The 12395-nt window shown below is 43.6% G+C and overlaps 1 protein-coding gene across 1 annotated transcript in view; it reads right to left on the reverse strand.

Annotated features, from left to right (window-relative positions):
• The window catches only part of ZFAT (zinc finger and AT-hook domain containing), a 144507-nt gene that overhangs the window by 62511 nt on the left and 69601 nt on the right, over window positions 1-12395 (reverse strand). The window contains exons 9-11 of the mRNA XM_081323523.1: window positions 9821-9970; window positions 5018-5191; window positions 1163-1251 (exon numbers count right to left, since the gene is read on the reverse strand). Of these exons, the coding sequence (XP_081179649.1) occupies window positions 1163-1251; window positions 5018-5191; window positions 9821-9970 (413 nt within the window). The remainder of the gene's footprint in view (window positions 1-1162; window positions 1252-5017; window positions 5192-9820; window positions 9971-12395) is intronic.

The following is a 12395-nucleotide window of genomic DNA, read 5'->3' on the forward strand; positions in this document are numbered from 1 at the left end:
GCACTTGAAAGTGTCACAGATCAGCTTGAGGCCGACATTCCTTCATTTATTTACCAGATTAAATAAGCTGCCTTGCTACTGTCTGTTGCCTTCGTAAAAGTAGTTTTTGCTATGTTTTTCCACTCCAACATCCTCAAGATTTGCTCCTAGCAAAATGAACAAGCAACTCAGTTTCTAACATTCCTGGTTAGAAGGTAGATGTGAAGATTTCAAGTGAACTTTTGGAGAACGGATGTCAACCAAAGAAGACAGATTCTTTAAAAGAAATATCAGAAACTCTTAATTCCACTAGATAGTAAAGATGGCTAACGACAATACCTCAGTAAGCAGACAGAGGATCACAGCTGGCAAAAGTGAGTTGCCTAATGCCATTCCACATGTTCTCTTACTTACTAAAGATGTTTCTTGGATTTTGAATTCTCAAAGTATTTCAGACCCTCCTGTATCATAGCCCAGATCCATTTTTATCTTTTTTAAAATGTAGAACATAATGTGAACACTGTACAAGTACTTCTCGACTTACGACCAGTTGTTTGGCGACTGTTCAATGATACAACGGCCTACCTTCAGCGGCATTTACAACCTGGTTCTGACAATCGCTTTTCCATAGTTCACATGACCGCACGTCGAGCATTTGGCAACCAGCCTACATTTACGGCGATTTGTGGTCACATGACAACATTTTATGACTTTTTGCTGAAAACTGACATTTACTTCCGGGTTTTGGTAAAAATGGCCTACAGCGAACAATGGGTTTGCTTTATGACCATCCTGTTCACTTAACAACCACTACCACAAAAAGGTATTAAAAACAGGTCTGGACACATGGTGACCCACATTACAATCATAAATCATAATGGACAGGTCCATTACAGTCGTAAGCTGAGGACTCCCTGTATCAAAATGAAAGAATGTAAATTCCTATTTCATTCCATCAGATTGGCTAAAAGTGAAAACCACTCTGCTACAGTTCCAGGATTGATTTAGAGCGCGCTGGCTGAGGAACTCTGGGAGTTGGAAGTCCACAAGCCATAAAAGGGCCAAGTTTGAAGACCCCTGATTTAGATAGAGGCTGTTAAATTGTGATCCTGAAACCTTGGGTTGTCAGGCATAGCAGCATCAATGAATCACATTTACAAAAGACCAGTGGCAGGCGTCTTACTTTGAATGAAGCGTGTTGTTCCATGTGCCTTAGAAGCTGTGGCTTTTGGGCAGCAGTATAATCACACACCGTACACTTGAACTGTTTTCCTGAAACAGAAAGTGGAGAAATTCGGATACAAATGGGGAAAGACTATAATAAACGGAAGTGAACATTGACTGTTGAGGAGCAATTTCTCTCAAGCATAAAAAGAGTTGGTTGTACAAAGAGGTCTCCAGCCCTAATAAGCAGGCATATACATAGAATGAAGGCTATTGCTAAGCACATTGATTTGTGCTTCTTAGATTGTAAGCCGCCCTGAGTCTTCGGAGAAGGGTGGGATATAAATGGGATTTAAATATAAATAATTAAATAAACTGAGAAACATGAAGGACCAGTGAAAAAAATTCTCCGGCTTAATTGTGGCCGTAAATCGAGGTCTGCTTGTATACCAATAAAACAGGGAGGAAAGCATCTCCTATAAACCAAGAAAGAAATCAGCTCTTGCATTAGTGGAATTGATTAAATCCAGTTGATATAATTGATTCCACTCATCCAAGAACTGAATTTTCCCACACCTGCACTTTGAGCGGGAAACAAATTGGCATGTGCAAAAACAAGGGGAAAATCAAAGGAATGGTTTGACTTGCTGATTGGAGGAGCTATCCAGATGCTGGTAAGCAACAGAGAAGGCTGAACTGCTTAACTGCTGCTTTACATACATCTTTTCATACCCCCAAAATGCTCTGATTTGTCAAAAAGGTGCATTATAGGGGACAGCAGAGAAATGTAGGTCAAACCACAAGTCCACAAGTCATTGGTTTTCCGCTGCATGGATACTTTTAATATTCTTCCCTCCAGCAAATATTTATTTGTTAAACCTTTTATGGAAAAAAAAGTCCTCGACTGTATAGTAGCTTTCAATACTAATGTAGACAAAGTACATTTGTCTTCTTCCCTCATCATTTTCAGCTTTTTTTTAGATTTTAGATTTAGATTTTATTAGATTTATATACCGCCCTTTCCCGAAGGACTCAGGGCGGTTTACAGGGCATTTTAAAATCACATCAATATAAAATACAAGGTTAAAAGAGAATTACAAGATTAAATTATCCCTGAAAATAAAACCCCAGTTAAAATTCTCAGCCTGGGTCAGAGAGCTCAAAGAGCCAAGTCTTCAGGTCCCGGCGGAATGAACGAAGGTCAGGGGCAGTCCTGAGCTCCACGGGCAGCTGGTTCCAGAGGGCAGGCGCACCCACAGAAAAGGCCCTCTCCCTGGGTGTTATCCGGCGGCAATCTTTTACCGGCGGCACCCTGAGAAGACCCTCCCTGTGGAAGCGCACTGGACGAAGGGAACTTGATGCTGGCAGCAGGTGTTCCCTCAAATATCCCTTCAAAACAAATCTTAGTGGTTTAGTATTTAGAAAGCGTATTTAAACCCACACAGAGATCTGATCTATTCCCACTCTTCCTATAGAACCAGGATGGAGAAATGTTGTTTGAGATCCTTTCAGAAAGAGCTGTCAAAAACTTGAAAAAAATACCCCAACGTGCAAGAGAGAGAGAGAGAAAAAAAGGCAGACTTCCACTAATGTGAAGAAAACTAGTTCCTAAATTTGAAAGTGCTGCAGAAAGTTAGGAGCAGCTTAATGCAGAAGATGACAGTTTTCCTGTAATACTAAAAAAATAATAATAAAAAAATCTTCATGCTTAAATATTCTCTGTGCTTCTGACGAAAGAAAAAGTCAGATTTTGATGAACATCACTGTTGCCATGAGCCATAATGAACTCAGGCATAATAAACTCAACATTCTGGCTCAGAATATTAAAAGTGAGTGGTGGTAGACACCCATCTAGATCGTCCTTGTCTTACAATAATAATTGAGCCTAGAATTATGGTTGTTACGTTGTGCCAGCCATTAAATGAATCGTCACGTGACTGCATCCGATTTTATGACTTTTGCACTCGTTATTAAGCAAACTATGTGATTGATCCTTTCCAAATCTGTACAACTATCATAAAACCTGGTCGTATGACTGCAAGATGCTGCCAATGGCTATAAACATGGCCGTGTTGCTAAGCACCCAAAATATGGTCACATGACTATGGAGGAGGAACCATTGGAATTTTGGAAACAGGTCATAACTCCCTTTTTACACGTAAGTCGTAACTTCTGACCATTTTTCACACTTATTGCAGCATCCCCGTGGTCACATGATCAAAACTCGCACACTTGGCAATTAGCATGCTCTTATGACATTTGCAGCGTTCTGGGGTTACGTGAACACCTTTCGTGACCTTCTGACAAGCAAAGTCAATGGGGAAGCCAAACTCACTTACGGTAACAACCTACAGTTCCTAACTTAACAGTGGAGATTCACTTAACAACGGTGGCACAAAAAAAAGGACGGAAAATGGGGCAAAACTCACGACAACCGCCTCGCTTAGCAACAGAAATATTGGTGGTAAGCAAAGCGCAAACAGCAATTCTGGTCGTAAGCTGAGGACCTATAATAATATGAAACTGAAAAAAATAAAATAAAAGCATCTGTCTGCTTTGATTACGCTTGGCTGACCACTCTTTTCTGTCTCTATAAATTGAATTTTTTTTTTAAAAAAAACAACCAACTCTGGGACATGTCAGACCCTGCCTGTTGCAGGTAAATTCTAAAAGTGGTGCATGGATATTGTCACATAAGCTTTCTGTGAAGCCACCAGTGTAGCCCAAGGACCTTTCTTTACATGGGGCTGCCCTTGAGAACCACTCGGAAGTTTCAACTGGTACAGAGTGCAGCTGCACGAGTGCTTTTGGGGGTCTCCCGATACTCCCATATTACACCTCTGCTCCGTGAGCTGCACTGGCTTCCAGTTGCCTTCCGGGTGAAATTCAAGGTGCTAGTGATGACATACAAAGCCCTACATGGCATGGGTCCGGATTACCTACGGGAGCACCTACTGCCGGCGTCAACGTCCCTCCGTCCTGTGCGCTCCCACAGAGAGGGCCTCCTCAGGGTGCCACCGGTCAGAGAATGTCGGCTGGTGACCCCCAGGGGGAGAGCATTCTCGGTGGGTGCGCCAATCCTCTGGAACCGCTTACCAGCTGAAATCCGGATGGCCCCCGACCTTCGCTCCTTCCGGCGTGATCTAAAAACTTATCTATTCCAACAAGCCGGCCTGGCCTGATGGATTTGGGTTTTAAAATTTTCTCACTTTATTGCTTTATTGTATTCTTACTTTATTGCTCTGTACACCGCCCTGAGTCCTCCGGGAGAAGGGCGGTATATAAAACAAACAAATAAATAAATAAATAAAATAAGTCAGAAGAATGGCAGGAATGTCCTACTGAGAACCTTTGCCCCTTGAAGTATTCTCGTCTAGTTGGCCCTAAACATCGGTCCATCTGCTCAATAAGACCAAGCAAAGGCCTTGGAGCAGACATGTCAAACACAAGGCCCGGGGGCCAGATCCGGCCCGCGAAGTGGTTTCATGCGGCCCACGAAGCCATCCTGGAAACAGTGAGGGAACGGCCCCCACTGCCTTGGCCCTGGCCCAGTGACCCTCCTTCTGCCAGAGACCCTCAGATCTGTCCCACTCCTGCCCAGGCCCCCATAGGCACCCTTGATGCCAACGATGTAGAGCTGGCCACGCCCACCCAGTAGGCCATACGCACTCTAGCCACGCCCACCCAGTAGGCCACGCCCACCCTGGCCACACCCACCCGGCCCCCTGAGGGCAACCGCAATGCTGATGCGGCCCTCAATGAAATTGAGTTTGACACCTCTGCCTTGGAGGGTCTCTTTCCACTCACGTCCTTCAACTGCACCTTCATTTGCCACCTGGAACAATGTCTCCAAACCTTAGCCAGAGCTACTCACCGTCAGCAGTGTGAAGGAGCTTGTGGCTCTTCAAGGTGCCTTTTGACTTGAACTTCTTCCCGCACCTGTCACACAGGTGCGTCTTCTCAGTGCTGTGGCGGTTCATGTGAGCTTTGAGGTTGCTTTTGCTGCGAGTGGCGTATTCGCACAGGGAACACTTGAATGGCTTGATGCCTGCAGGGGAGAGAAACCGTTTTACGCAGTTGGCCTCTCCAACTTTATCAGGAGGAGATCATGTTTTCATTCCCCCAAGCTGGTTGAGAATTTGGGGGTTGCGCTTACAAGGGATGGAGGGGGGAAACATCAAATTAGGGAGGGCTACTCTGGGACTTCCTCGCCTTGCAAAAACCAAATAAGCAAAACTGTGCTGTGGAACTCCATATTAGCGTATGTGTATGTACAGGGGCTGATGTTTACAAGACATTGATAAGAGAAGTGTCGCCAACCACCACAATATAAGACAAAAATGGGGGAAGAAAAATGCTGTTTGGGATTGTGCCAGAAGACAAAAGAATTTATACCTGCTCATTTCACAACCTTGACATGTCTGAATCCTCTCCCATTCATGTCAACTCATAACGATTCTGGAGTGGTGCTTGAATTTGAATTTGTTTGAATTTGTTCTACCAGCAGCAAGATCTGACTGCTGGCCCAGTGATGGATTGTATTGGAAATCAGGGCTGTTTCCAGAGGAGGCAGAGGAGGAGAGGACCTGGAGCTTATGGAGCAAAGGAACTGGTTGAGGCTGTCGGCAGGCCCAGAGGAAGAGAGAGAGGCTTTTGGAGAAGTTGGTGGCAGCAGCAGCGTGCTTCAGGGGCAAAAAGAAGCAAGGCCTCTTTAAGGAAAGGGTGGAAGAGTCAGGATCAGAAAAAGGAAAGAAGGCGAGGTTGTCAGAATACAAGCGAATTTGAGGGCTAATCAACATGGAGCCCCATTTCCATCTGTCCTGTGTGCCATCGTTCACTCCCTAGAGACTAAAATGGACAATGTGAAATTTGAGCGGGCCACGAACAAGGAGTATATATCGGAGGTGGTGACCCTTTGAGAGCTGTATGCAACGAAATTTCATTTTGATGTATGCCGATTGGTGTACATTCAAAGTGACAATAAAGTTCGAGTCCCACCAGGCTCAAGGTTGACTCAGCCTTCCATCCTTCCGAGGTAGGTAAAATGAGGACCCAGATTGTTGGGGGCAATTAAGCTGACTTTGTAATAATGCCACTGGGGGGGGGGGGGGCGAAAGCCCTAATTAAGCAGGCATATACATAGAATGAAGGCTATTGCTAAGCTTGTAAGCCGCCCTGAGTCTTCGGAGAAGGGCGGGATATAAATGGAATTAAAAAAAAAAAGTTATCATCATCATTAATGGCTGGGTTTGCACAACATCCTAGTTTTGTTGCTTCAGCAAACAATACCCCAAACAAGGAAGTGCCAACAAAGTAACAGTAAACAGGTCAACCAAAGGACCCCCAAGGCCACTCCTACCAACACTGAGAGGGCAAGCCACTAGAACAGTGATGGCGAACCTTTTAGAGACCGAGTGCCGAAACTGCAACCCAAACCCCACCTATGTATCATCGGGTGCCAGGTGGGTGTGGCCCATTGGGTGGGCGTGGCCCATTGGGTGGGCGTGGCTGCGGTGGTAACGGCAGACTGGGTGGGACTAAAAAGTTCGATCAATTCCAACTTTGCGAGATTTTTTTTTCCCCGCGAGGTTGAAATTGATTGAACCTTTTTTTTTTTTGCACACGGCGGCGGAGGCCTAAAGTGGAGCAGTGGGCTAATGCCTCCTTAAGTAACACCAGCTGCCTGCAATTAGTGCAGGTTCGCATCCCACCAGGCTCAAGGTTGACTCAGCCTTCCATCCTTCCGAGGTAGGTAAAATGAGGACCCAGATTGTTGGGGGCAATTAAGCTGACTTTGTAATAATGCCGCTTGGGGGGGCCCCCAAAAGCCCTAATAAGCAGGCATATACATAGAATGAAGGCTATTGCTAAGCACATTGATTTGTGCTTAGATTGTAAGCCGCCCTGAGTCTTCGGAGAAGGGCAGGATATAAATGGGATTTTTTTTTAAAAAGTGAAAAGGTTTTATAAAACTCAGCTGAAGGCCTACGACTGGGGCCACGGCGCGCATGCCTACAGAGAGGGCTTTGTGTGCCACCTGTGGCACGCGTGCCATAGGTTCGCCACCATGGCACTAGAATATAAAATGAAAGCAAACCCCACTCCCTACTAGTACTGATGATGTTACCTAACTGGGTAATGAAACATCTGCAAGAAAGCCACCAAACCTTGGACAGCACCAAGGATCCCACAGTTTAACCCTGAGCTGCAAATATTCTCTTCTAGCAGTATCCTTGAGTAGGTTAAATGGTTCTGCGCATCTTAACATCTAGACCATGAGTGTCAAACCTTTTGGCTTGCCTGGGTCACACATAAGATATATAATATAGTTAATGTATATATAAATAACATAATGTTAAAAGTTTATGATCTTGTGGGGCTGCATTTCTAGCTGTCCATTGCTGGAGGTTGGACATGGCTAATCCAGAGCATAACAGTCATGGCTTATTTTTCTGGAGGTAACTCATGTAAACGCTGGAACTGGGAAGTTTTATTTTATTTTAATTCTGTTTCTTTCAGAGTGCCTTGTTCAGCTGGGCAGCCACGTAAATTGGACAAATAAACAGATACTGTATTTGGGTTATCTAAGTTTAGGACTTAAATGTTGCATGAATCCAAGTCATTCTTTTCCTGGTTTACCATTTTCTCTTGCTCATCTCTTTTGCTCTGAGCTATAATCATAGATTGCAACGTTCCTTGAATAAGAGTGCACTGTCTCACGCTGTTTGTAGAGTGCCGTGCACTTTTATGGAGGGTGGGAGGAGGAGAAGTAATAGCACAAGCACACTGAATTTTGTTGCCCAATTTTTGTGTGGCCAGCAGCTTTGAAAATGTGTGAATGATACAAATCCTTCGCAAGTGGTCATATGCTAATTTAACATTTTGTTTGTAGGTACATATCAAGAAAGAATGACTTGCTGGGGTAACCCTGATTCATTAATTTACCAATAAAAGAGATTCAACATATTGATTCCTGAATAACTGTGGACTTCAGCTGCTGAGGCAGAAAAAAAAAATCACAAAACAAGTAGCCTGAATGAGATGAGGCACAAACAACTGATTTATACAGTGCTAATCCCAAGTGCCGTGTAACAGAGCGAGCTCCTGTTACTTGTCCCACCTTCTGCCAACCTAGCAGTTCAAAAGCACGTAAAAATGCAAGTAGAAAAATAGGGACCACTACGGTGGGAAGGTAACAGCGTTCCGTGCACCTTTGGCGTCTAGTCATGCCGGCCACATGACCACGGAGACGTCCTCGGACAAGCGCTGGCTCTTTGGCTTTGAAACAGAAATGAGCACCGGCCCCTAGAGTTGGAAACGACTAGCACATATGTGCGGGGGAACCTTTACCTTTACCTTAATTCCAAAATAGAGCAAAGGAAGGAGTTCTGAAAACTGATGTCATTACATACTAAAGCAATAAAATGGGGCTAGGGAAGAAGTTGTATTATAAATACTACAAATGAGGAATGCATTACACAACATCAGCAATGGGAATTAAAAGATTAACCTTGTGCAACTGAGCTCCCTGCCAGATTTTATAAGTTGGAAGGGACCTTGAAGGTCATTGAGTCCAACCCCCTGCTCAGGCAGGAAACCCTATACCATTTCAGGCAAATGGCTGTCCAGTCTCCTCTTAAAAACTTCCAGTGTTGGAGCATTCGCCGCTTTTGGAGGCACGTTGTTCCACTGGTTAGTTGTTCTAACTGTCAGGAAGTTTCTCCTTAGTTCTAGGTGGCTTCTCTCCTTGACTAGTTTCCATCCGTTGCTTCTTGTCCTGCCTTCAGGTGCTTTTGAGAATAGCTTGACTTCCTCTTCTTTGGGGCAGCCCCTGAGATATTGGAACACTGCTCTCGTGTCACCCCTGGTCCTTCTTTTCATTAAACTACACATACCCAATTCCAGCAACCGTTCCCTATATGTTTTAGCCTCCAGTCCCCCAATCATCTTTGTTGCCCTTCTCTGTACCCTTTCTAGAGTCTCGACATCTTTTTTTTTTACATCGTGGTGACCAAAACTGGATGCAGTGTGGCCTTACCAAGGAATTGTAAAGTGGTATTAGTACTTCAGGTGATCTTGATTCTATCCCTCTGTTTTGCATCAGATCAGACAGCCTTTTAAACGATGTGGAAGTGTTGTTATGGTTAAATACTGTATGTTTGTATTTATCATATGATACAATATGAATAAAAAAATAAAACAAATTGAGTTGATGGTATAGATATCTAATGAACCCCGACATGGAGTAAATCCCAAATTGTGCTCTGAATTCTCTCTGCTCCAACTGACTTTATGACACTGATATGCTGCCTTTATTATTTTTTATAAATAACTCAAGGCAATGAACATATCCAACGTTATCTTCTTCCTCCTATTTTCCCCAACAAAAAACAATTCCGTGAGATGGGTTAGGCTGAGAGAGAGATTGGCCTGAAATCACCCAGCTGGCTTTTATGACTGAGGCAGGACTTGATATGATTTTGTTTTGTCATTTATGTATTGGTGCTGAAGAAGGTCTTTTAATAAAAGGGCTGAAATATGGACAGCTCATTGTATGTATTTGTATAAGAATATGCCATGTTTGCTTCCTAGATTTTTTTTGCCTGTGTTTCCCCCCCCCCTCACTGGCAAATTACTGCAATTATGGACAGACAGGTCCTTGCTACACCCCATTTACCTTCATGAGCCCAAATGTGACGCTGGAGATCCGATCCGTTCTTCATGAAATAAAAATTGCAATAAGGACATTTCATAGCTCGTTTTCCGATAAGTCCTTTGAGCTGAACTCTCCTGCCAACGATCTTGGAAATTGTGTGCATGGACACCTCTGAAATTGAAATGGGAGGTGGGGTTGGGGAAAGATGGAAGAAAGCAGAAAAGGAAAGGAAAAGAAAGGAAAGGAAAGGAAAAATGTAAGTTCCAGCCTTCCGGAAAGACATTTCAAAAACCAATAAAACGTAGATTGTTTTGACTGCTGGTTGTTGAATCTTTTAAGGAGTACTCCGCCGTTTGTCTCTTTTCTTTTCCCCCGGGTAAGATTTCAATTTGAAAGAAAGAGCCTCATTAGCTGATGGTTTTTCCAACATTGGTCAATCCATTGGTGTATTATGCTGTTTTCTCTAGGGCTTACTTTTTGAGTGACAAATTAGAGACTGATTGGGCTGCTGGTGCAGAAACTGATTTTTTGTTTTCTCGCAGGACGCCTTCTCAAACAGTAAACACCTAAGCAAGGGCAGCTTCACTAACCAAATATTTATGAGCTTTAATAGTCTCCGAAAGCTGCTAACATTTGTTCAAGGCTTCACACAGGATTTCCGGAAGGGTTGGGAATTCCAAACAAACAGCTTGTTTAACAACTGCAAAAGGCCTAACAACCCAGATGGGATGGCATAACGGCCAGAAAAGAAGGATGCATTATTCAGACTCAAGGAGGAAGAATAACCAAGCATAAAACACTTTTGAAGTACCTTTTTCAGGAACTTCGAAAACAGATACTAAATGAATGGTTGTAAGTGGCGAAGGGGCTTGCGTAATACAATGAAGCTATAAGCTATGCCGTGCAGGGCCACCCAAGACGGACAGGTCCTAGCAGAGAGTTCTGACAAAACGTGATCCACTGGAGAAGGAAATGGCAACCCACTCCAGTATCTTTGCCATGAAAACCCTATGGACAGTACCAAAGGGCAAAACGATATGATGCTGGAAGATGAGCCCCTCAGGTCGGAAGGTGTCCAATATGCTACTGGGGAAGAGCAGAGGGCTAGTACTAGTAGCGCCAGAAAGAATGAAGCGACTGGGCCAAAGCCGAAAGGACGCTCAGCTGTGGATGTGTCTGGAGGTGAAAGGAAAGTCCAATGCTGTAAAGATTTTTTCTCCATAGGAACCTGGAATGTAAGATCCATGAATCAAGGAAAGCTGGACGTGGTCAAACAAGAGATGACAAGACTAAACATTGACATCTTAGGTATCAGCGAACTAAAATGGACAGGAACGGGTGAATTTAATTCAGATGACCATCAGGTATACTACTGCGGGCAAGAATCCCTCAGAAGAAATGGAGTAGCCTTCATAGTCAATAAAAGAGTAGGAAAAGCAATACTGGGATACAATCCTCAAAATGACAGAATGATCTCAGTTCGAATCCAAGGCAAACCATTCAATATCACAGTAGTCCAAGTTTATGCCCCAACCACCAGTGCTGAAGAGGATGAAATTGACCGGTTCTATGAAGCCCTACAGCAGCTTATAGAACTAACACCAAAAACTGATGTCCTTATCATCATGGGGGATTGGAATGCTAAAGTAGGAAACCAAAAAATAACCGGAATAACAGGCAAGTTTGGCCTTGGAGTACAAAATGAAGCAGGGCACAGGCTGATAGAATTTTGTCAAGAGAATACGATGGTCATAGCAAACACTCTTTTCCAACAACCCAAGAGACGGCTCTACACATGGACATCACCAGACGGTCAACACAGAAATCAGATTGACTATATGCTCTGCAGCCAAAGATGGAGAAGCTCTATACAGTCAGTAAAAACAAGACCAGGAGCTGACTGTGGCTCAGACCATGAACTTCTCGTTGCAAAGTTTAGGCTTAAAGTGAAGAAAGTAGGGAAAAGCACTAGGCCACTCAGGTATGAATTAATTCATATCCCTGTTGAATATACAGTAGAGGTGACAAATAGATTTAAGGAATTAGATCTGATAGACAGAGTGCCTGAAGAACTATGGACAGAGGTTCGCAACATTGTACAAGAAGTAGCAACTAGAACCATCCCAAAGAAAAAGAAATGCAAAAAAGCAAAATGGCTGTCTGAGGAAGCTTTGCAAATAGCTGAGGAAAGGAGGGAAGCGAAAGGCAAGGGAGAAAAAGAAAGATACGCCAATTGAATGCAGAATTCCAGAGAATAGCTAGAAGAGATAAGAATGCCTTCTTAAATGAACAGTGCAAAGAAATAGAAGAAAACAATAGAATAGGGAGGACCAGAGAACTCTTCAAGAAAATTGGAGAGATGAAGGGAACATTTCATGCAAAAATGGGCATGATAAAGGACCAAAATGTCAGGGACCAAACAGAGGAAGAAGAGATTAAGAAGAAGTGGCAAAATTACACAGAAGAACTATACAAGAATGAGCTCAACGTCCCTGATAACTATGATGAGGTGGTCACTGACCTCGGGCTAGACATCCCAGAATGTGAAGTGAAGTGAGCCTTAGAAAAACTCAGCAACAACAAAGCTAGTGGAGGT

The sequence above is a fragment of the Vipera berus genome (genome assembly GCF_964194415.1).
Source record: "Vipera berus genome assembly, chromosome: 3".
NCBI classification, from domain to species: domain Eukaryota; kingdom Metazoa; phylum Chordata; class Lepidosauria; order Squamata; family Viperidae; genus Vipera; species Vipera berus.